The sequence below is a fragment of the Pipistrellus hanaki genome, assembly GCF_964339955.1.
Source record: "Pipistrellus hanaki genome assembly, chromosome: 3".
Taxonomy (NCBI): domain Eukaryota; kingdom Metazoa; phylum Chordata; class Mammalia; order Chiroptera; family Vespertilionidae; genus Pipistrellus; species Pipistrellus hanaki.
The window spans coordinates 167036344-167061849 of record NC_140505.1 but is presented as its reverse complement, the minus strand read 5'-3'; the positions used below and the strand labels follow the sequence as shown (position 1 = coordinate 167061849).

The 25506-nt window shown below is 42.7% G+C and overlaps 1 protein-coding gene across 1 annotated transcript; it reads right to left on the bottom strand.

The window, feature by feature from the left end:
* Positions 1-9561: 9561 nt before the first annotated feature.
* On the bottom strand, positions 9562-22645 carry MANSC1 (MANSC domain containing 1). The gene is made up of 4 exons (XM_084877639.1): positions 22260-22645; positions 20008-20327; positions 17585-17725; positions 9562-11583 (listed from the first exon to the last, which is right to left on the bottom strand). The coding sequence occupies exons 2-4, from the start codon at positions 20228-20230 to the stop codon at positions 10694-10696; spliced, it is 1254 nt and encodes a 417-aa protein (XP_084733765.1). The 5' UTR covers positions 20231-20327; positions 22260-22645; the 3' UTR covers positions 9562-10693.
* Positions 22646-25506: the final 2861 nt, after the last annotated feature.

Sequence of the window (25506 nt, the reverse complement as noted above, 5' to 3'; positions counted from 1 at the left end):
CAGTTCATTAGGATCGGAAGAATGTGGTGGCGATTTACACTGGTGGAACCAGGGCATTGTGGAAACTGAAAAAATAAAAACGCGGTTTGGAGAAAGAAATCTAATAAGGTTAAGGGAAAATATCAGGGCACTGTCCGTTATTTTTAGGTTTATGTGAATTTTACAACTTCTTTCCCAGAAGTTCCCAGAAAATGCCTTTTTCATCTATTTTTCCCATCTCATGGGCCTATATTAATTCATGGTCCTGGATCAAACACTGAACCAATCCAGGTGTGGCAGAGATGGGAATTATTCCTCAGTTTCCACACTCTACTTTTCCTTTTAGCTCAAGAAGTATCCCCTTTCCCCCAGTTTTAGCTGAGAACACGGCCACTCACTAGTTTCTGAGTCCTGAGCAGATCAGTGGGAGGAGAGGGAAATAGAGTGTCAGCCTGCAGGCTGAAGGGTCCCGGGTTTTATTTCTGTCCAGGGCACATGCCTGGGTTACTGGCTTGATCCCCAGTGTGGGGCGTGCAAGAGGCAGCCAATTAATGATTCTCTCTCATCATTGATGTTTCTATCTCTCTCTCCCTCTCCCTTCCTCTCTGAAATCAATAGAAATGTATGTTTTTAAAAAATAGAAAAAAGAAGATGGATAAGTACTTTTTTAAAAAAGTACTGATACCCTGGCTCCAATTAAATCAGAATATCAAGAAATGGTCAGTACAGCCACTGCTTAAATATCCAATAATACATCTGGAGTCTGACAAGACTTCTGATTCAGAAACAGTGCCCACCCCATGTGAGGGAAGCACAGCCCTATGAGAGTTCTATCCTGAGTATATTGTTCACCCGTCCTTACCCCTGCAAATCCCTGATGCCCACTAAAAAAAATAAGGCTACTGTTGTGAGAAGAGGCAGGAGGAATTCTGGGCAGGGGGAAAGTGAAAAATAATTACTACAGTTGGTATAGCTGTGCCTACGGCTTGAAGTTCATACACTGGGCCTACACAGCAGTTACTAGCTGCCTAAGTCTTATTTTAGTTCAGGACCTGGGTGGAGTTGAACTTAAACCTGTAAGTAAACAAGTCTGGGACACAGGATCCAGTACAGATAGCAGCAAAAGGTTTGAGTAAAGGGCATAAAAGTCAGGAGGGAAATTCCCTTCTTTTTTTTTCCTCCCCCAAAGGGTAATAATACCTTACAATGTAGGAAATTTTAAGGTAAACATTTAAAATCCTCCTGTAAGTTTCAAATGTGTTATAGAATGCATAGCCAATTGGATAAAGATATGATTCATAATCTATATGTGTAGTTGTTTCTTAATAATAAAACGTATGATGTTTGTTAATGTTATGATTTAAGGCTCAAGAGAAGAAAGGGACCCTGGCTTTGGCTCCCTCCTCCAGCAGAGACAAAGCAATAAGAGTGGTAAAGCCTCATTTCACAGGCTGCGTGTGCAGGTGCTGCTCCAGATGAGAAAGCCTTGCCCGAAGGTCAAATAGCCAGAAGGTCACTCTGAGTTCCCCTTGCCTACACTCTTTCCTGCAGATCTGGGGGGAATGTGTGCCCAGGTCTTTACTGAAGAATTACTACACTTGGTCCATTAGACACCATGTCCCTGAGGAACATATACATTCTTTCCTCTCTACACCCCGCTCCCTATTTTATGAGTAGAAAAAGCAATAACAACAATAATACTAAATGATGACTTTGACTTATTTCTACAATAGTAGTGGGCTCTGTGCTGAGCATTTCATCTGCCATACTTTAATTCCCAACACAACCCTGTGAGGTGGAGGGAGTGTTGGAGGTATGCCCTGATTGGAGGTTGCTGGCCTGGGGAAGGTGGAGATGGGTTACCTAGAAGCTGGTATCTATTTTCGTTGCTACTTCATAACTGTAATTTTGCTACTCTTAATGAATCATAATGTAAATATCTGTGTTTTCTGATGGTCTTAGGCTCTACAGCAGCGGTTCTCAAGCTGTGGGTCATTAGCAGGTTCGCCTAAGACCATCGGAAAACACAGATGTTTACATTATGATTCACTAACAGTAGCAAAATTACAGTTATGAAGTAGCAACGAAAATAATTTTGTGGTTGGGGGTCATCACATCAGGAACTGTATTAAAGGGTCGAGGCATTGGAAAGGTTGAGAACCACTGACATATGGACACTTAGGTTTGTTTCCATATCTTGGCTATTGTCAATGATGCTGCAATGAACATGAGAATACAGATATCTCTTTAAGATAGTGATTTCATTTACCTTTGGATAGATACCCAAAAGTGATATTGCTGGATCATATGATAGTCCTATTTTTAATTTTTGAGGAATCTCCATACTTGTTTCTATGAATGTACCAGTTTACATTCCCAACAACTGTGTATGAGCATTCTTTTCAGCATTTGTTATCTCTTGCCTTTTAATTTTTTTCAATTTATTTATTTTATTTTTTTATTTTTTTAAAAAAATATATTTTATTGATTTTTTTACAGAAAGGGATAGAGAGTTAGAAACATCGATGAGAGAGAATCATCAATTGGCTGCCTCTTGCACAACCCCTAATGGAGATGTGCCCGCAACCAAGGTACATGCCCTTGATAGGAATCGAACCCGGGACCTTTCAGACCACAGGCGGACGCTCTATCCACGGAGCCAAACCGGTTTTGGCCAATTTATTTATTTTAGAGAGAGAGAGGATGGAAGAGAGGAGAGAAACATTGATTTATTGTTCCACTTATTTATGCATTCATTGATTAATTATTGTATATGCCCTGACCAGGGATTTAAACCACCACCTTGGTGTATTGGGATGATGCTCTAACCAACTGAGCTGCCTGGCCAGGGCCTCATGCCTTTTTGATAATAGCCATCCTAACCAATGTGAGATAATATAATATATCATTGTGGTTTTGATTTTCACCTCCCTGATGAAGAGTGATGTTAAGCATCTTTTAATGTAACTATTGGCCATTTATATGCCTTCTTTGAAAAAATTGTCTATTTAGGTCCTTTGCCCATTTTTTTTTACTGAGTTATTTGCTGTTGAGTTGTAAAAGTTCCTTCTATTTTTTGGATAACAAGCCCTTATTAGATTGCAAATATATTTGCAATCATAACATACAAGTATTTCTTTCCAATCCATATGTTGCCTTTTCATTTTAATAATTTCTTCTGCTGTGCAGAGCTTTTAGTTTGATGTAGTCCTACTTGTTTATTTTTGCCTTGTTTCCTGTGCTTTTGATGTCATATCCAGAAAATCATTGTGAAAATCAATGCCAAGGGACTTTTCCCCTATGTTTTTTTTCTTCTAGGAGTTTTATGATTTCAGGTCTTAAATTCAAGTTTTTAATCCATTTTGAGTTGATTTTTGTGTATGATGTAAGATGAAGATCCAATTTTGTTTTTTTTGCATGTGAATATCCAGTTTTTTCAAACCATTTACTGAAGAGACCATTCTTTCCCTATTGTATATTCATGGTACCTTTGTTGAAAATTAGTTTTCTGTATTCATTAAAATTCTTTGAAAATATGCTCACTAACTGTATAGTAGTCTACCTTACGAATGTACTATAAATACTACTCTAAGACTTAGGTTGATTCTATTGTTAAATGTGCTGATAGACATATTCTGCTTTAACTTTAAAGTGTAATTCTGTGTTTTGATAATGGAATTGTAGACATAGAATTACTGGGACAAAAAGTAAGATTATCTAAAGGATGTTTTAGTCTCAGGACCCCTTTACACTCTTAACTATTGTTGAAGATTTAAAGAGATTTTGTTTATATCATTATAGCTATCAATATTTCCTCCATTAGAACTTAAAAATGGGAAATTTAAAAATATTTACCTCTACATTTAAAAATAAATTTTAAAATAAATGGGTGAATTAGTGAGAGGTAGAAGTCAAGTATGCAACTTTCCTGCAGGGCCTAAAGAAACTGCCAAGCTTCTCATGGTCCCTTTCACTGACATGGGAAACGGAGGAGCTGAGGTGTGGATGGACACAAGGCAGCCTTAATGGAAGCACAGGTGGGACAAGATGGAGAGTCTGAGGGACAGTCAGCCAGTCTCCCCACAGGACACTCAGAACATTTTCAAAACTCTAGTTCACTAGGTGGAAATTCAAAGGCCACTGTCTTCCTTTTCACACTGCTAAAATGCCTTCCAAAATACCTGCTTGACAGGGTTCTCTTACAAACATTAAGCTACTTATCCTCAAAAAACAAAGGATGAGCCAGACTAGACAGATAGGAATTCTCAGCCTATTCATGAGGAAGCTGACGTGGGGGTGGAGGATGGGGGGTGAAGGAGTGATGGGGGGGGGGGGAGAGTATTCTGATGGCTAGGCCAGTGGTAGGTCCATAGATTTTGCAGAGTAAAAATGGTTGGTTCAGTAATCTGTCTTTAAAATTTGCTGCTCCTAAAAGTGACTCAAAGATATACAAAGTACAATCTACTCCCTAAGCTACTGAGGCAGGACCTCTCCCAACTTTTATTTTTCAATCCTATATAATAAAAGGCCAATATGCAAATTGTTCCCTCGAGAGTTCAACCACTCCCTATGATGTGCACTGATCCCCAGGGGGCAGCACAGAACAAAGACAGGCCCCAGCCAGCAGCCCAAAGGCCCCGATCAGCCCTGATCACCAGCCAAGCCTAGGTACACTATCCATGCATGAATTTCATGCACCGGGCCTCTAGTGTGAATAAAAACCCAAGCAGACAATGGCCAGCCCACTTATGACAGCAGAACTCTGACCCACAGCCTCTGCTGCCATCAGCTGAAGAAGTCTAACCACTTGGCTTCCAACTCAGGATTTCTGTCCCCTTTCTGTCCAGGACTAACCTGAGAAAACGAAATACACTTCTCAAGTCAACCACATAAGATGCTAGCTTCTAGGTGACCCATCTCCACCTTCCCCAAGCCAGTGACCTCCAATCAGGGTATACCTCCAACACTCCCCCCACCCCAGCCCCCACCCCTATAAAGCTTTCCCCGCTCCTCTGCTTGTCTTGAGTCTCTGCCCAATGCAAGTGATGGTGGCTGACTCCCTTACTAAAGCAAGCCCTGAATGAATAGCCTCTGTGCTCCTTTGGCTTGTCTTCGTTTATTTCCACACCACTGAATGAATAATGAAGGGCGCAAATAGAGCCAAGTTATGAAAAAAGCACCCGTTACTGAACATTTGTCAAGTGCTCTACAATCGCTTTAGTATGCCTTGTAAACACCTTGTGAAATACCGACACCCCCATTTTAGAGCTGAAAAAATTGAGAAGGAGATTAAGTGATTTGCCCAGAGCTGGGATCTGAACATAAGCCCCCCTTGTGTTTGAGGTCTGTTGTTTATCCACCCGGCTGGGCTGCACTTTGGGACCATTACCATTTTAAAGCATTTTACTCCGGGTTGAGTGAATATTAAGGAGTCAGTCCCATTTCAGTCTGGCAGGCGCTAAAGTATTGTCCTCGGTTTGTTTTTCTAAGTTTTGGTAGACGACATATGGGCTCCATTAGCTTCCCCATGTAGCACAATTTCGAGGATGGTTTCTCTTCCAAAATATTTTCGCCGTAATTTAACATTTTAAAGTTCAGCACACACCATCCACCCCTGATCCTTGTTTTTCTCAGAATTGTGCCCTTTTCCACTGCAGAGGGGAGGAGGGAGGTCAGAAATCCAGCCCCGAGGTATGTTCTGTTTTTGTGGCTGGGGTGGGTGGGGGGAGGGCGAATGTCACTAGTGCTCACGCTGGATAAAGTCCTCCCGATGCAGGAGATTTCCGTCTTCGAAAAGATAAGAAGGCCGAGCCCTGGATGGCGGACGGTGTGGACTGAAGGGGATGGGGAGAAAAACGGAGATAGGCAGCACCTGACTTGAGTGTGAGAATGGCGGCCTGGGAGGCTGGGTCAGGTGGGAAAGAATGATTCTTCGCAGCTCCTTGCTGTCTGCAAAACCGCATCTGGTTCCTGTCTGCCTTGGGGCATCCGAAAAGAAGGCTGTGTGACAGCAGCCTCTGGCCAGTGTGCCACTGTCCCTGATCAACCCAATGTGAAACACCCTGGTGGTTTGTGAGGGGACACTGGCTAAGGCTGATAAGTTTAGCACCGTGTATAGGTTCGTTGAATATGAAGCGATGGCATCCATTTGCTGCTAATGGTTCATCTGCCCAGTCCCCTCTCATTTACTTACTCCCTCACTTAAGAGTTTATGCATCAGCTCCAAATTCTATTTCTTCTATATTATCTTTTCAGATTTTGTTGTTTTGGATTTTCTTTTCTTTTTTTTCTTTTTTTTTTAAAGCTTATCATGAGCCCAGCCAGCATCGCTCAGTGGTTAAGCATCAGCCTATTAACCAGGAGGTCACAGTTTAATTCCCAGAAGGGCCACATGCCTGGATTGGGAGTTTCATTCCCAGTGTGAGCCTGCAGAAGGCAGCCAATCAATGGTTCTCTCTCATCATTGATGTTTCTCTCTCTCTCTCTCTCTTATCTCTCTCTCTTCCTCTCTGAAATCAATAAAAATATAATTTAAAAAAAAGTTTATCATGTATATGTCTGTAAAAAAGGCCTGCAAATGTGTGCAATTGGGTATGTGTTGTCAGAACTGGATTTCCTTTTTTCCTCTGAGGGTGCGAGTGAATGGCTTTCAGTGATTGTGAGAAGAAGCCACATCTCTGAGGAGACGCAGAGCGTGTCCATTCTTGTGTCTCCCCTTTTCCTGTTGAAGCCACGCCTCTGAAGGCAGAGGGGATGCTGGAGGAAGCACAGGTCTCAGGGCCTGAGGAGTTGAGGGTGTTATTGGGAAGAGAGAGAGAGGAAGAAGAACAGGAGGAATGAGGGGTCCCATGTGTAGGCCAGACCTATGAAGGGCCCACCACTCCTACCTTTTATAATTCTTATCTGGTTGCATTTGGGTTTCCATTCATCCCATGAAAGAAAAGCCAACAACCTTAGAGTTGAGGCACCTATAAGATGTTAAAACCAACGAATGTTTACTGCTCACCTATTGAATGCAAAGGCCAACGGGAGCTGTCACAGCAGTAAAAACAAAGATGGAGAGGCAGGGACGAGGCTGGGCGGGTCCTTCAATTCTCTGAGCCGTATCTTTCTTACCCTTTCCTGCACGGTAGCCACAGGTGGCAAACAATAACAGACACCCGCAAATCAAAGGAAATACAAGTTGAAGCTCTAATCTTCCAGGCACTTCCAACATTGCTGAGGAGACAAATTAGCCCCATGAAAAGGTGAAGAAGAGAGTGAAGTTGCATAGGTAATTCTGTTGGTCCTTGATAAGAATGGTATTTGCATGTAATCATTAAAACAGAATTTAGTAAGTCTCATGTCATCATGTCCTATTATTTAAATGTAAGTGGATGTTTCTCATTAAAAGATGAAAAAACAAATGTTTATGGAAGACATTACAAATTACGTTATATACAATGAGATTGAAAATCAAAAATGGACACACATACCTACACCCACACTATGTCTGGGTGTGTGTTGCTAGGCGCATTATTTCCACGTCTCTGTTCATGGTAGTACAGTGTGGTGGAAAGAATATTCCAATTAAAAGGCTGGAGCTCTAGGTTTTAGTTTTGATTCCTTTGCTAACTAACATCATAATTTAGGGACAGACAACTTAGAATCTGAACCTTACTTTGGAGATAAGTGTGCTCTAAAAAGTTACCTTAAAATTAACCAAAAATAGGGGGTCATCTGTAATATTCTCACCTATAAAAATAGATTTTAAAATAAACAAAAAAAAATATGAGAACACAAGCAAAAACATTCTGTCAGCTCGCCCTCTCTATAGGCTAAGTAAATTGCTTTCTAAGGGAAGAAATAAACAAAATCAAATACTTATCTACTGGTTCCTCAGCACATGGTCTTAGTTAAGTGCATATACTTTATCACTGTGCGCTTGGATTGCATCCTATTCTCTTAAAAAATGCATATAAGTGGTTTTAACTGGATTTTCTCTGCATGATATAGAAGCTGTTGCATGTACAGCCGATCACATTACGGCTCATTGCTGAAAGGAATGAACTTCACCAAACAGGTTTTAAAACTCACTTGTGATCATTTATGGAGTGTCTACTGTGTGCCAGGCATGCTATTAAGTATGGGAGAATCAGAGAAATAGTGCTCTCTAATATATCACAGTCTAGCGATGGAACATATAAACTGATATGTTAGAAGATACCATGGAAGTGTCTTGCTAATGGTATAAATCAAGAGCGATGCCAGAAACCCGGGAGGATTATACATCTCCAGGGAGACTCTGGGAAGACAGTGGTGGAGGTGATGTTTGAGCTGAGTCTTGAAAGGTGAGTGGAAATTGGCCAGGTGAACAAGGGGAAGGGCATGTATAAGCAGAGGGTATAGCATGGCTCATGAAGGCGCCTGGCGCATTTGAAAAACAGAGAATAGGGGTGTAGAACTACAGCCCCAGAACCTAGATTGAGCTTGCAGCCAAGGTATGTGCCCTTGATCGGGAATCAAACCCAAGACCCTTCCGTCCACAGGTCGGCGCTGACTAACGGTTCATCTGCCACAGTTTGCTGACCACGGGGCTAAGCTAATCACTGTTACAGTTATTGAAAAGAAAACAAACGCAGGCTTCTTTCCTCTGTGATGTCCCCGTGCAGCAGTCTCAATTCACTGTGGCCGGGGTCATAAGCAGAGAGGGCAGTGTGAGAAGAGCTAGTCCAACTCTTAGAAACAGGTCTTAAACCCAAACGGTTCCCCTACCATCTACATCCGTCCCCAGTCCCTGCCAGAGCTTGGCCCCATAGCATTTCTCATCTGGACTACAGCTCGGGCCTCAGGCTGGGCTCCCCGTCAAGTTTCCATCTCGAAGGAGACTGTACGCAGCAAGGAGATGGAGAGATCCAAGAGAAGCAGGAGAAAGCTCTTAAAAACACCCACAGAAAAGCCTTGTTTCCACGATTCAGTTCCATCAAAAAGGGGGGGGAGGGCAGAATTTAAAAATTCTGAGGCTCTTAGTTACTAATCTGATTCTGACCTACAGGTGGCTGTTCAATAAATGCTTGTTAAATTAAATTGATTCAAGGTGTTATTTATTCAACCTACTTAAAACTTATGTAAACCCCTTGGAGATTTGTGTCAAACTGTTAAGTTGGAAAATATGTGAAAAATACTATTTTCAGGAGACTAGCTTTCCTCTTAATGAGCTTTATGAGCTTAGTATAAGCCAGAGGGGCAGGGGGAGGGGGTGGGGAGGATAGGATTCCAGGAGAGGGGACTGGAAGGAAGAGATGAAGAAAGAGAAAAGCCCGTTTCTTTTTTTTTCTTTTTTTCTTTTTTATAATAAATCTTTATTGTTCAGATTATTACAGGTTTCCTCTTTCCCCCTTATTCTCCCATATCTCCTCTCCACCTGATTCCCAACTCCACCCCATGCCCTTACCCCTGCCCCTGTCTTCATCCATAGATGTAAGATTCTTGTCCAATCTCTTCCCTCACCCCTCAGACTCCCTTCCCCCTGAGAATTGTTAGTCCAATTCCTTTCTATGTCCCTGATTCTATTATGTTTACCAGTCCGCCCGTTTCTATTATTTCCTGCAGTTGCCTTCCTTGCTATACTTATTAGCCACCTACTGCCCTCTAGTGTTCACTGTATAAAGTTCTCACCCAAATTCCATTTTATCACCAGGAAGGGACCAAACCTCTGCTTTTGCTCATGTCAAACTGGCCTAGGTGGCCTCCTGGCTTCTTAGTTACCCACTGTAACTTGTCTGGCAAACTCTGCATATTAAAGGCATTTCTCAGACATCTCAATAATTAATCAATGAAAGTTACAACACACTAATCATTGAATAATAATTTTAAGTGCTATCTATTATTTCCAATGTTACTATAAATAAAGCCAAAAAATGAGTGTTAGTCAAGTTTAGATAAGGATTTATAAATCATATGGTTAAGTTTTAAACATGGGAAAATGCCTATATTACTATTATTTTTAACAGTATTGGAACTATAAAATAGATCCAAAGTAAATTTGGGCATCAGAACTGACTTATCATTGTCTCCATGTAGGCTAATGTTTTGCTAGAATTCTCCTAAACCTAAAGGAACCTCTTTGCTCATTGATGAGAAAAGGAGGAGGGGAATGTTCATTTTAATTTAGAACACATATTTTCATCATTTAATCATTTACTGGTGGGAATACATGGAAAGTTATCCAGCTGAGCATGTGACTTACAAGAACATTGCTGAGTAACAAAGGATTTACTCAAATATTTAATTGGAAGGAAATACATCCGGAATAAGTTTCATTGGTATACATACAAAAGGAAAGTAAACCCATTAGAATTAAGATCATAAGTAGCTGACTTTATCTGGAACTAGAAATATTAACAAATTGGAGCCTAGAAGTCCCAACCATTACTCCCCCAACCCCCCCAAAAAACAGTCAATTTTTCAAATTTATATGGCAATTATACATTATTACTGTAGGTAAAGCTTTGTTTTCAGCTAACATTTTAGAGACAGATCTCACAAATTACCTTATTTGTTTTCTTTCTCCCCTTAAAAAAAAAAAGAAAAAGGAAAGTGTGTGCTGGGGGGGGAGGGGCTCTTGACCGTATTTAAAATACCTTCAAAAATCCCAAGATCAGCGAGTTAGCAGAAACCCACTGGGTGTGGGCTGCGAGGACCCCCATGAATTAAGAGACATGCAGCTTTGTCCTTAGATGTCAACGTAGATCCCATTGATCAAATAATCCAGCCTCGAGTAGCGTTTCCTACGCAGGGATTCCAAGAGCATTCTGCCCAAGAGGACGAGGCCTATTGTGAGGAACAGAACACCAAAGAGCAGGGTCCCAATGAGCAGCCACTTTTCGTATGGAAGGCCGGGAGGACTTCCTGGAACACCACGCTGGGAGGAGCCGCCTGAGCTGGTCTTCCCGGTTTCCTGGGGAGCAGTTTCATCCGTAGCAGAAGATCCCACATTTGGCAGAAGACCCGTCGCAGGGTGATGGACCTTCTCTGGGGTCACCGTTAGGTTGGAAATTTCTCTGAAGGGCATCGTTTCCGGTGGGCCTTTCCATTCTGTAGGTGCCTGAAAGGTGGTGGTTGGGATGGCTGTGGTAGTCATGTTGGCTTGAGGTGTAATCACGGCACGGGTCAAAGTTGTAGAGATGACGGTGGGAGGCTGAGAGGTGACTGTGGCTGCAGGCGGAGCTGTGGTGGCTGCCTGTGGTGGAGAAGACACAGTCGGTGCGGCTGGGGCACTAGTGGGGGAGAGAGACCGGGGCTCTGGGGAGGCGGAGGCGGTGTGTGGAGCAGCAGCAGTTACCGTGGTGGGGAATGTGGTCACATTTTCAGGCAGCAGATGGCCTATTCTTTGTCCAGAGGAAGACTGGGAACTCCGAGAATGCCCTCCTTCTTGATAAACAGGGGACGGTGTACTCCCTGGATCAATCCTGAGTAGTTTCTCCAAGTGCTCTGAGGCTCCGAACTTCTGAGAAAATGAATCTCTCCAGAGGATGCCAGTGGGCTTTGCATCACCTGTTGGATGAGGGGGTGTGGGAGTGACTCTCTGGCTCAGCAAATCAGGTTGGCCCGATGATGGAACATCTGGAAATGTACAGAAAATAAAAGGGAGACTTAAATGTATAAGGCAGGGTTAAAAAAGGCAAACATAGTCACTTGTTCAGTACATCCCACACTGTTCATACTTGACATTTCTTTGAGACTTGTGCAACATGGGAAAAAAAACAAACTGCTAAATCAGAACCTCTCCACCGGATGCTATGGGTTATTTCTAGGGTGATGGGACCGAGGAGAAGAGGAATGTAGGGAAGAGGGTCAGACAAATGGAGGAAGAGGTGAGAGGAGCAGGGACTCAAAGACGACCTCAGCATGGGCAGCAGGAGATGTTGGAAGATGGAGGCGCCTTAGGGGCCAAGGCCATGGAAGAAGCCTGGGCCAGGGGGTATGGCAGAGGGTCTGGGAGGGAGACTGTCCATGTGAGGCCAGGGCTCCTGCAGGCGGTGCCAGCTGGGATGTGACAACTGGGGAGCAAGCAATCCCTGGAGAGATTAACAGTGGGGACAGGGGCTGGCAAGAAAGGTAGGTGGAGGCCATGGGACAATGGGGAGAGGAGGCAGAATCTTCACGATTAGCTTTGCCAAGGGGGAATGGGAGGAGAACAGGGGGTTTTGGTCTCCTCAGGAGGCAGGGAGGAGGCAGGGAGAAGGCCAAAGCAGCTGATGACATTTTTCAATTAAAAAAAATAAATACATTTCAGCACTAATCTCAGGGGAGAGAGGCAACCTAGGGGATTCAATTTTGGTTCCTAAATATTACAATTTTAGAGCTAGTATCTCAGGTTCTGAGGATGATGAGCCAATATTTGAAATCATGATGGCCGCAAAAAGATCAGAAAATCACACAGTCCTAACTCCTTCTGAAGAGGAACCGGCCTCAGGTCCTCCTCAGGCACGAGAAGGCTTAGAACGGTGCTCTCAGTCACACACGCCATTTACCACAGCTCCAACTGCAGAGGTCTGTTAAAGCAATCAGGGCAGGGAATGAGCATTTGAACTACGCTGCTGGTTAACTAATCATTTCACTGGGGTGAGAACTGCAGAAAACACGAGGAAGGAAGCAAAGGAATTTCCTAGCCTTTGCTGATCAACTCTCCCCGGTTCTCTTTCCCCTTTCCTTCCTCAACTCGCCTCAATGTCGGTTTCTAAACGAGACCTCACTCTCCTCTGTCCTAACGACCAGATCCAAAGGCAGCTTCAGATCGGCAACATCTGTGACCACTCTCTAAGCCTCACACCTCTAAGAGGTCCTTTGGAATTGTCACATACTATTCTTTCTAGGACAGGGGTTTGCCACCTATGGTCTGTGGCCCGAATCTGGGCTGTCACCTGTCTTTGTATGGTGTGTGCACTAAAAATGGCTTCTACATTTTTAAGTGGTTAAAAAAATAATACTTGTGGCAAACGAAAATGACGTGAAATTCAAATTTCAGTGTTCGTAAAGTTTTATTGGCACACAACCATGTTCATTTGGTTACCTATTGTCTATCACTGCTTTCCAACTACGACGACGGAGGTGACTAAGCAGGACATACTGGCCTGACTGAAAAAAGTTTGGGGACACCTACTCAAGGATATTGTACTTTCCTCTAAAATATAATTGAGATGCCTGGAATTCCTCTTTCCTCCAACAATACTGAAGAAGAGTCTCTGCTGCAGCTGATATCATATTCACAGGCATTGCATCCCCATGAAATGAACAGCATCTTTATGCTTAGGTAGGATCAGATGTTAAAAAACAAACAAACAAAAAACAGCAGGACTCAACATATCTCATTTTAAAATTTCAAAAAAAAAAAAAAAAAAAAGAGAGAGAGAGACTAAGGAAGTGCTCTGTGATTATGTGTGAAATCAGAACTTAAATAAGACCATTGACAGAAATGACCAAAACAGCTGTTTTTTTCCCCCAAGAAATCAAATATCCTATTTAATAAAAGGTTAATAATGCGAATAGACTAAATGGCAGAACCACCAGTCACTATGACGCACACTGACCACCAGGGGGCAAATGCTCAAGGCAGGAGCTGCCCCCCCTGGTGGTCAGTGCGCTCCCACAGAGGGAGTGCCGTTCAATCAGAAGCAGGGCCCAAGCTGGTGAGGAGTGGGCATAAGCTGTCAGTAGGACATCCCCTGAGGGCTCCCAGACTCTGAGAAGGCATAGACGGGGCTGAGCGACCTCCACACCCTGAGTGCACGAATTTCGTGCACCAGGCCTCTACTCGTAAATAAAGCAAAGAAAGGGTCAGTCTCCTTTCCTGATAAGATACATCTATTGGCAAAGATCCTAAAACCACACAGGGATCCTGCACACCCGGTCCACTGACCTCACCCACTTAAGTTTCTCTCAGTCACGGAGAGTCAGGCCACAGAGGGAGTTGGGAAACAGGTCTGTGCCCTCAACCCCTCTTTTGAGTTTCATTTTTAAGTGACTTCACTAGGTAAAAGACTTACGTACTGATTATTACTTGAAAACCAGCTGAGCAAACAGACTCCCAATTTATTCCAGTACTTGGTAGAAATAATATCCCACAAGCTGGAAAAAAAAATTTAACGGTGCCAAGCTGCAATAGTTTTATAGGATGGACAGAATACACTGCCATCTTTCAAACTTTCAGTCTGTAAATACTAGTCAATCATTTATAGGAAATAGAGCTCATCCAGAAACACACCACCAACCAGGTATTTAATTTTACTCCAAACAGGAGGTGGATAATTTACATCCATGGGGAATCTCAATCCATCAACATGGGCAGATTCATAAACTGAATGACACACATAACTTGTAAACATCCTGTAAAATATAAACAGTCCATTGCACACCATGTTTGGGATTGGAGCCACTTTGCACCTAGCTATTAATCAACCTGCTCTGGGCTGACATCACTCCCTGGTGGCTACCAGAGGAACTGTTGATTCTTATTGCCTTTTCACTAGCCCTTCAAAGGTTTATGCGCATGCCAAGTTCCCTTTTCTCAGATTTCCATCGGAGAGAATCTTTACTGCACACTCCTGCTTTTATAATACATGCATTATAAAAGAAACAACCTGCTGAAACCAGTTTGCGGACTGAAAGGTCCCAGGTTCGATTCCAGTCAAGGGCATGTACCTTGGTTGCAGGCACATCTCCAGTAAGGGGTGTGCAAGAGGCAGCTGATCGCTAAAACCGGTTTGGCTCAGTGGCAGAGAGTTGGTCTGCGGACTGAAAGGTCCCGGGTTCGATTCTGGTCAAGGGCATGTACGTTGGTTGAGGGAAAAACATCCCCGGTTGCGTGGGGGATGTGCAGGAGGCAGCTGGTCAATGTTTCTCCCTCATCGACGTTTCTGGCTATCTATCTCTCTTCCTTCCTCTCTGTAAAAAATCAATAAAATATATTTAAAAAAAAAAAAGAGGCAGCTGATCAATGATTCTCTCTCACTGATGTTTCTAACTCTCTATCCCTCTCTCCCTTCCTCCGTAAAAAATCAATAATTTATATATATATATATATATATATATAAGCAACATTACTGAAGTATTATAACAATGAAAATAAATTCAACTGTAATTTCTGTTACGTTCCAGCCACTATTAACATGTCCGTATACCTTTAAGTTAAATTTTTTTTCATGTAATTGAAAAACAACTGAATGTTTTCCACCAGAAATTTAAATGAATTTGCTTATTTCTACACCTCAAACTTATGTTTTAGTGTCTGCATCATATTCCCTCAAGTGAAACCATCATATTTCCCACCCAACCATACTCTGGCAACTGAACCTTTATGCTGCTTCTGGTTTTTCATTTTTTAGACTAATGATATGGTAAACGGCTCCACACCAATAGTTTTTTTTTTTTCTTGTTTTGATACAGTTTCTTTAGATTTTATGGCAGTAAAATGACTGGATTAAAATCACCCATAAAATTTAAATATTCTGCTTTAATTGTGAAATAGATAACAGACAAAGGGAACACACACTGATAGCGGGAGAAAGGACAGTATGAAGAAGAGGTAGTGGGAAGGGATAATAGAGGAGGAATGTGATGGTCCAACTTCTACATGACGGGAGCTCCTGAAGGAGGAGGGTAAACATTCCAATCCGTGTCTTGAGCCCTGACCTCCTTGGAAACTCAGACTGGCATATCCAGTTCCCGCGGACTCCACCCCTGGGTGTCTAACAGGTGATCCAGCAGGAACGGTCAGAAGCCATGTCCGCACCACGAGGCAGGGCCCCTGTGTTTTTAGCCAAGACCACGTACAAATAGGCAGGGGACGTGAAGAGCCCACACTGGTCACTCCCTGGCCCTGAAGCCTCCAAAGGGAAGGACATGCACTGTCCATGCAAGGAACAGTCTCGAGTGTTTTGAGAAACCGAATCTGTTCTATGCCACCCAAAGTCATTTTAAAATTACTGTTTTTACAAACGGTGGTAAAATATATACATACAGCTGACCAAGTTAACCCTTTTCAAGTGTACAGTTTGGTGGCACCGAGCATATTCACACTGTTGTGCAAACATCATCAGCAGCCATCCTCAGAGATTGTTTTTCATCTTGCAAAATGGGAACTTCGTGTCTTAACGTGCCAGTCTTTTTAAGACTTGGGCCCACACCGATATTTATGAGCAACTTTCACAAATAAGCTGTTTCAGGGAATGTCTGACGTATCAGGATTTCCTGGTTAATGAATCTCAGATACAGCCCCAGCCAGGGGACGAAGCAGAGTCAGTGCCCAGGTGCTCTGAGCAGTATCTTTCCCCAAAGTACTTCACGTGCAACGTGATACAGTCAGGAGAGAGCCCTTGACGGCACTTTCCCTCCCAACTCTGAAGCCATTTCTCAGATCTTCCTCAGCTCAGTAGATGGTGCCACTATCCACCCAGACACTCAATACAAAAAGTAGGACTCAGCTTCAATGCCTTTCTTTTTCTTTTTTAAAAATATATTTTTATTGATTTCAGAGAGGAAGAGAGAGGGAGAGGGAGATAGAAACATCAATGATGAGAGAGAATCATTGGTTGGCTGCCTCCTGCATGCCCCCCAGTGGGGATTGAACCCGCAACCAGGCATGTGCCCTTGACCTGAATCGAGACCAGGACCCTTCAGTCCACATGACCCCTCTATCTACTGAGCAAAACCGGCTAGGGCAGCTTGTCTTTTTCTTGTCCCCCACATCCATGCCAGCAACGAGTCCTGATAACTCTTCCTCTGAAATAGCCCCTATGTCTCTGTCTCTCCATCTCCTCTACCACCTCCCTGGTCCACCACTTACATCTCACCCCCACTTCCTACCCAGACTTCCTACTTCCCCTCTTGCTGCTGGGTCATTGTCCATTCCCAATACAGCTGTCATGGTGAGCTTCGAGAAATCTCCTTTAAAACACCACATCCCCCCGGCTGGTGTGGTTCAGTGGTTGACCAGGAGCTCAGGGTTTGATTTCTGGTCAGGGTACATGCCTGGGTTGTGGACTTGATCCCCAGTAGGGGGCGTGCAGGAAGATATATTCAAATAATTATGTTATTGATTATTTTAGTTTACTTTCTGTGTTCTGAACAAATATTTACGTTCCATGTGCAAGGAGAATTTATTATATGGTATATGCTCAATTAATATTTTTGAATGAACTTCTCTCTAGGTCTACACAACAAAATCCACCGAGTTTGATTTCAGATAATGTGATTATAAAATAATTCTAACCTAATGACAAACATACCAGAATTCTGTATATTTACATAGGTCTTCACCCCTTTCAAAACACTTATTCCAGTGCTGTTGACATTGATCTAAAGAGGTGTTTCAAAATGGTGTTCAGGTGTTTCCTGAAAGGTATGTGCAACTTTTATCTTAAGAAAGTAAAAAAAAAAAATCGTATCACTCGGAGGTCTTTCCCTGGAAAAAAGCTGAACTTTAAAATCATGGGATCTCCTGGTGTGCCTCTATATTTGCGACCTCTTTTGGCAGTTTTACTTAGACTCTTGCAGAAAATCTTTCCCATGACCAGGCCCTGAAATAATTCCAATCACAAAAGAAGAAGAACAATGTTCTCGTTACCTCTCAGTATCCTGTAAGTCAGAAGACCCTTCGCAGGTTTCAGTGGACAGGCTTCCTCACTGGGGCAGAAAAACAGGTAGCAGTTGGGTTGTCTCGCTGTTTTTCGAGTGTCGAAGATCATCAAGTTACATGCTTTGTCCCCTGCAATGAAAGGGTTCATAGGCATTATCCTATTTCAAAATAGGAAGAACCTCATTTATTCTGGTGTTCAAGCAGGAAGAACCTCATTTATTCTGGTGTCCAACATAAACACTTTTGTTCACGCGCTTGCTGACTGCTGAATCATTTCCTTTTCCTTAGCTTAGCCACTAGAAGCAATATTTAAAGACATTGGGTTAAAAACTTGAATGAAGGTAATTTTGGCAAAATCAATTTAAAAAGGGTTTGATTTTTTTTATTTTATTGATTTCAGAGAGGAAGGGAGGAGAGATATAAAAACATCAATGACGAGAGAGAATCCTTAAATGGCTGCCGCCTGCACACCCCCTACTGGGGACTGAGCCTGCAACCTGGGCATGTGCCCTTGTCCAGAATTGAACCTGGGACTCTTCAGTCTGCAGGGCGATGCTCTATCCACTGAGCCAAACCAGCAAGGGCTGGCAAAGGCAATTTTTAACAGTGTATTTAACTATTTAGAAATAAGCCTTCTAATTGCTAAAATACATCCACATATATAGAAACATTGATTTTGCAATCTTTACACAACTCACAGTTGAGTTGGGACTTAAGAAATGGATCTAGCCAAAACCGGTTTGGATCAGTGGATAGAGTGTCGGTCTGCGGACTGAAAGGTCCCAGGTTTGATTCTGGTCAAGGGCATGTACATTGGTTGCAGGCACATCCCCCGTAGGGGGTGTGCAGGAGGCAGCTGGTCGGTTTCCCTCTCATCGATGTTTCTAGCTCTCTATCCATCTCCCTTCCTCTCTGTAAAAAAATCAATAAAATATATTTTTTAAAAAAAGAAAGAATTGGATCTAACCCTAATGATTTCATATATCTCTTGTATCCTGAAGGCATCTCACACACATATGAAGGCATGAGCCAGGTGTCCTTGGATGGAGTTAGTAAAGTCAGCATCATATATAATATGCCTCCTTCCACAAAGAATCTGAATAGTATATGGAATACAAAGACTATTTTTTATTTTTATCAGTGCCATTCTTCTTTTGGTTCTTTTTTAGCATTTCTTTTCTTTCTTATTGTTTTTGCTTTTCTGCTTTCTTTCCTCGCTTTTCACTCTTAACTTTCATTTCTGGCTTCTCTTTCTCTTATGTCCAGTAGAAATTATTCTCTCTAATTATCATGGCCTACGGTTGGCTTTGACCTTAACCTGGTACCATCTCACATCTTGGTCTGTGACACTTGGGCCAAGTTGAAGGTTAAGAGGCATATAGGCTAATTATAAAAATGCACGTTCTTGAGGGAATTATGCTAAGTGAAATATGTCAGGCAGAAAAGGACAAGAACCGGATGTTATCATTCATATGTGGGATATAAAACAAAAAGCAACAAAAAATACTCCACCCCAAATCAACTCATAGATACAGAAAACAGAATGGTAGTTACCAGAGGGGAACAGGAATGGGGAGGACAAAGAGGGTAAGGGGGATCAAATATATGGTGATGAAAGAATGTTCCTTCCTTCCTTCCTTCCTTCCTTCCTTCCTTCCTTCCTTCCTTCCTTCCTTCCTTTCTTCTTTCCTTCCTTTCTCCCTCCCTCCCTCCTTTCCTTCCTTCCTTCCTTCTTATACCACAACCATTATAGAAAGAAAAGGAAGTAAAGATCTCAGAGAAAACAGGGTTTTGTTGGCTAATAAATCAAGTAAGAATCACTTATCCAACGTTCACTAGCTCTTCTAGGCTCTGAGGGCAAGGCCTTGTCCATCTAACTCATTTGTTTTATCTCCAGCAAAGCATTAGGTGCTCAATAGATTTAGGTGTTTGGGTTTTGTTTTTGTTTTAATTTAGGGAATTAGGGCAGGTTCAAAAACAACTGAACAACATTGTTTCACTTAGATATAGACTCCTCTTTTCAGGTAATAGGTTTGGAGCCTAAAATATGCAAAGGCATAGTTTAAACCTGTGGCCTTAGTTTCCTTCAGTGTCATATGAATGGCAGCTAAGCACTCAAATAGCATTTTTGTTTCAATACCCCAGATGCCTGTTAGAACCTAACACGGGTGGTTCTCCACCTTTTTACACCCAAACACCTGAGTGGTACACACACACACACTCATCAGTAACTCTGACTCAGCTTAGGGGAGGAGAGGGCACCCTTGTGAAACATTCCCGGGGTGATTTTGTCACCCACCTTTCTACCCTGCTGAGAATCACTAATAGAAACTATTGAGCCATGTCAACCAGCTACTTATGTCACAAAACACATGGAATAAAGGGTTGTCAAGGAAGGGACTATTACTTACCTGATATGTTTTTTGTTGAACAGCAAGAATTAATGCAGTCTTCTTGAGTTACTGTATGTATGGGCTCATTGCCTCGTATTCCCTTAGTAAGAGATGACTGTATGTCGATGACAACATCTTCTAGACTCTGGGTAGGACAATTACGATTGGCAGACAGCCTGACTGTCAGGAAGCCAATGATTATACAAATGTAGGCCAAGCTCCGTTCTTCCCTGAAGAACATTTTAAATTTCTATATTAAAGTCCTCAAAGGTCAAGAGTAACCCTTCCTTTGGTGTTCGTTTGCATCAAGAAGATTGCACGGATGATGGGATTTTTCTCTAGACCAAAAAGAAAATCATTAGTGAGTTTTGTTTCTTTTAGCAAATCTAGAAAAGATACATTTCATTTCCTTTAAGTCGATGTCAATGACTTATAATTCATAGGGCAAAAATAAACAAGCATTCTTATTCATATCACTTCTAAAAGATTTGAGACAACCTTTCGTTTAAAAACTTGGCAAAGAACTAATAAACACAAACACACATACTATCCTATCACTGCTTAAAAGCCGACAAGTGTTTGTGAAGAAAGAGGTACAAACAGCAGGCCTGCCTCTGAGTGTTAGAATCCTTCCTCTTCTTGCCTCCCATTGTCTTATCTCCAAACAAACTGTGATATATTAATACAATGAAATATTATTCAGGAATAAAAAGAAATGAACTATCGAGCCACAAAAGACACAGGGGAACCTCAATTGCATATTGGTGAGTGGAAGAAGCCAGTCTGAAAGATATAATTTCAATTATATGACATTCTGGATAAAGCAAAACTACATTGGCAGTAAAAAGAAAAAAAAAAATCAGTGGAGCACAGGAGATGTTTAGGGCAATGAAACAATTCTATATGATACTGTAATGATGGGTACATATCATTATATTTGCCAAGATCCATGGAACTGTGCAATATAAAGGGTGAACTCTAATGTAAACAGATACTTTAGTAAGTAAAAAATAAGGGAATAATTTAAAAACCAAGAAACCAAACAAACCACCACAAGTCAATTAGCTACCTTGTTAACTGTTATGTCTAACTTTCAAAACAATAAAATTATAAGGAACTAAAGGCTCAGTGCACAAAATTCATGCACTTGGGGGGGAGGGGAGTCCTTCAGCCTGGCCTGCACCCTCTCTCAGTCCAGGACCTCTCAGGGGATGTCTGCTTTCTGGGATCAGGCCTGAGCTGGCAGTCAGACATCCCTCTCACAGTCTGGGGCTCTCGCAGTCCTAGACCCCTTGTTCCTTACCGCCCACCTGTAGCCGAGGTGGAAGGAGAGGCTTCTGGCCGAGTTGCGCCCCCCCCCTCCCCCCCCCCCCCCCCCGCCTCCCCCCAAACACACACACCCTCCCAACCCTTGGGAGCGCACTGACCACCAGGGGGCAGCTATTGTGTTAATCATACAGACCAGTCATTCCGTTGTTTGGTCGATTTGCATATTACAGTTTTATTATATGGGACATTTATATTTCTCACATGCCAGTCTCTATGCTGAGCTGTGTTCTCACTATGCAACATCTGTGTAGCTCCTGGGCAGACAGCGCGACGAACTGAAGAGTTGATCTCATTAAAAATACTCAACAACTATTAGGTAAATTAATCTTCTAACCCATTATTATTTAGGCCTTCAAGGTCCAAAATCAAGTTCAATCTTGTTGAAAAAATGGAAGGGAAACGGATACAGGTGGGCAGGAGAAGAAGCGCCTGAGCTTTCATGCCTGATTACTAGTATAGTCAAACACACGTGCACATAACTACTTCAAATATTGGAAACCATTTCACTCACAGCATAATCTGATTTATCAACACGTACACACACACACACACACACACACACACACACACACACACAACACACACACACTTACAGAGCATTAGACAACTAGTGGGTTTGATAATGAATACGGGACACAAATCATACAAGAAAAAAAAAAAAGGAAAATTTCCCTCCCGTGGGGGAAATGCTTGTCGCTCACTAAACTGTCCTGCGGGTCCTGAGGACGCGGGGCCGGTGCCATCTGCGACAGGTGCGGCCGGCCGCCTGGAGAGCCTCTAGGCCACCAGTGCCACCGGGATCCGGGTCAGCCTCCTGCGCAGCCCGCTCCCCGCCTGCTTTGGGGGTTGGGGGGTGGGAGGGTGGGGAGCCTCGCCCCGGGCCGGGAGGGTGGCGGGGCTGCCGTGGGCAGGTGGGGAGGAGGGGGCTGGGACGCCTTTACCTGGCGCCGAGGGGACCCCGGAGCCTCCGGGTGCACCGGTGCGTGGACGGCTCCCACGCGCGCGGGGGTCTCGGTGTGGACAGCGGGGATGCTCCGCAGCTCCCGCCGGCCCCGCTGCTTTGTGCTTCGCAAGTTCCTGCTTCCGTCGCCGCCGCCGCAGCCCAAAGTTGGCGGAGGTTGGAAGTGGGGGAGGCGGGGGAGGGAGGGCACATTCCGGCCCGGCAACCCCGACCTGCTTCCCGGCTCCTGCGGGCGCGGTCCTCCCGGTACAGGCAGGAGAGGCGAGCCTGTCCCGGCGGCGGCTCCGGCTCCCGGGGACCCACGGCGATGAGCCGGAGAAAGGGCCTTCGTCCCCCGCGCCCCCGCCCCGCTCACCCACGCGCCCCCCAAGGCCAAGGGCACGGTGAGGGGGCGGGGGCGTGAACCTCGTGGTGGCCTGAAGGTCTGCAGCTGCTGCACCTGCTGGCTTCCCTGGGCCAGAGGACACGCATAGGCACAGGATGGAAGTCAAACTGCCAAAATGTACTGTAGACAGTGAAAAGTCTGCTTCTCACCCCCACCCCCACACCCCACCCCAGTTCCCGTCCCCACAGGCAACCACGGAGCGCAGAACTTACAGTGCATTCTAACGGGGCATAAATAGGAGAACCCATTTCTCTTTTTTTTCTTTTCAATATATATATATATATATATATATATATATATATATATATATATATATATATATATATATATATATATATATATATATTTTTTTTTTTTTTTTTTTTTTTTTTTTTTTTTTTTTTTTTTTTTTTTACAGAGAGGAGGAGAGAGGGATAGAAAGTTAGAAACATCCATGAGAGATCAGCTGCCTCTTGCACACCCCCTACTGGGGATGTGCCCACAACCAAGGTACGTGCCCTTGACCGGAATCGAACCTAGGACCTTTCAATCCGCAGGCCGAAGCTCTATCCACTGAGCCAAATCAATTTCGGCAGGAGAAGCTATTTCGATAACAGGAGACACCGGAGGGTCCTCAGAGTTAGAGGGGGAAAGTTTAAAGATTCAAGATGGACATTATGGTAAATGATGACGTTAAACACCCTTCTCTTGATAACAGTTTCACTTGCATTTTTCCCCCCCATTTAGCGTATCCTGAGAGTTATCCATTTATGAATTAAATATTATGTGCAAGGCAAGCCTCAGGGAAGACATTTGGGATTCTGCAGGATTTATTGTTTATAGGTATAGAGAAATGACTAAAAATAAAACAGTGTCTGTTTTAGTTGTTAAAAGGATATCCCCTAACATTTAGCATGGTGACTGGTACTTAGTATGTATTCAGTAAATAGTTCACTAAAGTATATTTGTAGATTGGGTTAATGGAAAAGAACTACGAGGGCATAGGTTGGAGAAGTGTGTTTTTCATCAATGCTCACTCCACCCCACACACCCATATACATGCAAACAAATGCAACATTATGAAACCACTGACAACTTGCCAAGAGGTCTGAGCTTTGACAATATCTCCACCACGGTAGGCGTGAAAGAGCTTTCAAACCTAAAGCACTCTGCAATTGTAGATTGTTATTCTGGCCCTGAAAAAGCCAACAGCTATATCCTAGTTTTAGGATATAGCTGTTGGCTTTATCACTGCAGGAAGCATATGTTCACCAAGACTGCCCATGAATAATGGTCTATTGTGTGAAACTAACTCTTACTAGTTGTATTCAGAGGATAGCCTACTCCTGAATTACAATAATGCTGCAAAAACATTAAAGACTTATCAAAGACAAATAAATTCCACAGTGATTTCCCATTGGAGTGACTTTCCAGATGCCAATAGACTGACATATAGTATATTTTATCTCTGCAGATGATATACTGGGGGGTCCAGGGTATAGAGAGGTCACGATCCTTGAGTCTCCCTGTAAGGATTAGTCCATACTAGGCACTAAGTGACCTTTCCCCTCACTTAGATACCTCAGATTCAATGTTTTGATATAGTGAACCTGTTATCCCTGAATTGATATAGCATTTTTTCACTGATGACAGTGAACATAATTAAAATAATAATTAATAATGAGAATAATGATTAAGGAACTTTTCTATTAAAACGGAGTAGGTGTTTAAATTCAAAATTATAGTCATGGTTGCCTGAGGAGATTACTGATCCTCTTCTCCTGAGACTTAGGAGTCCCATTTCTGTGGAGGTGTATTTTTTTTAAAGTGTTTTATCCAGAAAACATGTATTAAACACCTGCAGGGGAAATTGAAGACCAGTCAGACACAAAATCCACCTTCAAGATGCTTATATTCAGTGGGGGAGGCAGGTGAATCAATTATTGTGTAAAGAATAAATGTCATGATGGGAGATCCTAACTAAGGAAGCCCAGAAGAGGGGCATCTAATACAGACTTCTGATAGAAAGGGTGTAAGTTCAACAGGTTTTTTTTGTTTGTTTTGTTTTGTTGTTTTGTTTTTATAGACGATGTTTTTAGAACAGCTTTAGGTTCACAGCAAAATTGAAGGGAGATTTGCCATATAACCTCTGCCCTCACACAAGCAAATGCCTTCCCCATTATCAACACCAGAGAGGTACATTTGTTACACTCAGACAAATGTAAAGTCCATATTTTACCATATGTTTACTCAGTGTTGTGCATTCTATGGGTGTGGACAAATGTGTAATGACTTGTATCTACCATTATAGTACCATAAAGATTTCACTGCTCTAAGAATCTTCTGTCTCAGCCTATTCATCCCTCCCCTCCTTATCCCAGACCCTGGCAATCACTGATCATTTTATTGTCTCCATAGTTTTGCCTTTTTGTATGTCATTCAGTTGGAATCACACAGTATTTAGCCTTTTCAGATTGGCTTCTTTCACTTAATAATATGTAGTTAAGGTTCCTCCATATTTTTTTCATGGTTTGATAGCTCACTTCTATTTATTACTGGATAATAGTCTGTTTTCTGGATGTACAATAGTTTGTTTATCCATTCACATACTGAAGGACATTTTGTTTGCTTCCAAGTTTGGGCAATTATGAATAAAGCTGCTATAAACATCTGTGTGCTGGTTTGGTGTGGATATAAATTTTCAACAAGTTAAATTTTCAAGGATGATATTCAGCTAGCTAGATAAGAGATGAAAGCTAACTATTTCAAACAGACAAACTAGCATGACTATTAAGGATTCAGGAAATTTCATCCCATATGCTAAATTTTAAAGTTTATCCTAAAGACATGCTGAGTTATTCAA

Bases quoted from the DNA above. Each gene is read 5' to 3' on its own strand.
- MANSC1 (XM_084877639.1), bottom strand. From the start codon at position 20,230: ATGTTCTTCAGGGAAGAACGGAGCTTGGCCTACATTTGTATAATCATT. The intron at 17,726-20,007 runs GTAAGTAATAGT...CTTTCATTGCAG, and splicing joins TTCAACAAAAAACATATCAG to GGGACAAAGCATGTAACTTG. The intron at 11,584-17,584 runs GTAACGAGAACA...GTACATTTCCAG, and splicing joins GACTTACAGGATACTGAGAG to ATGTTCCATCATCGGGCCAA.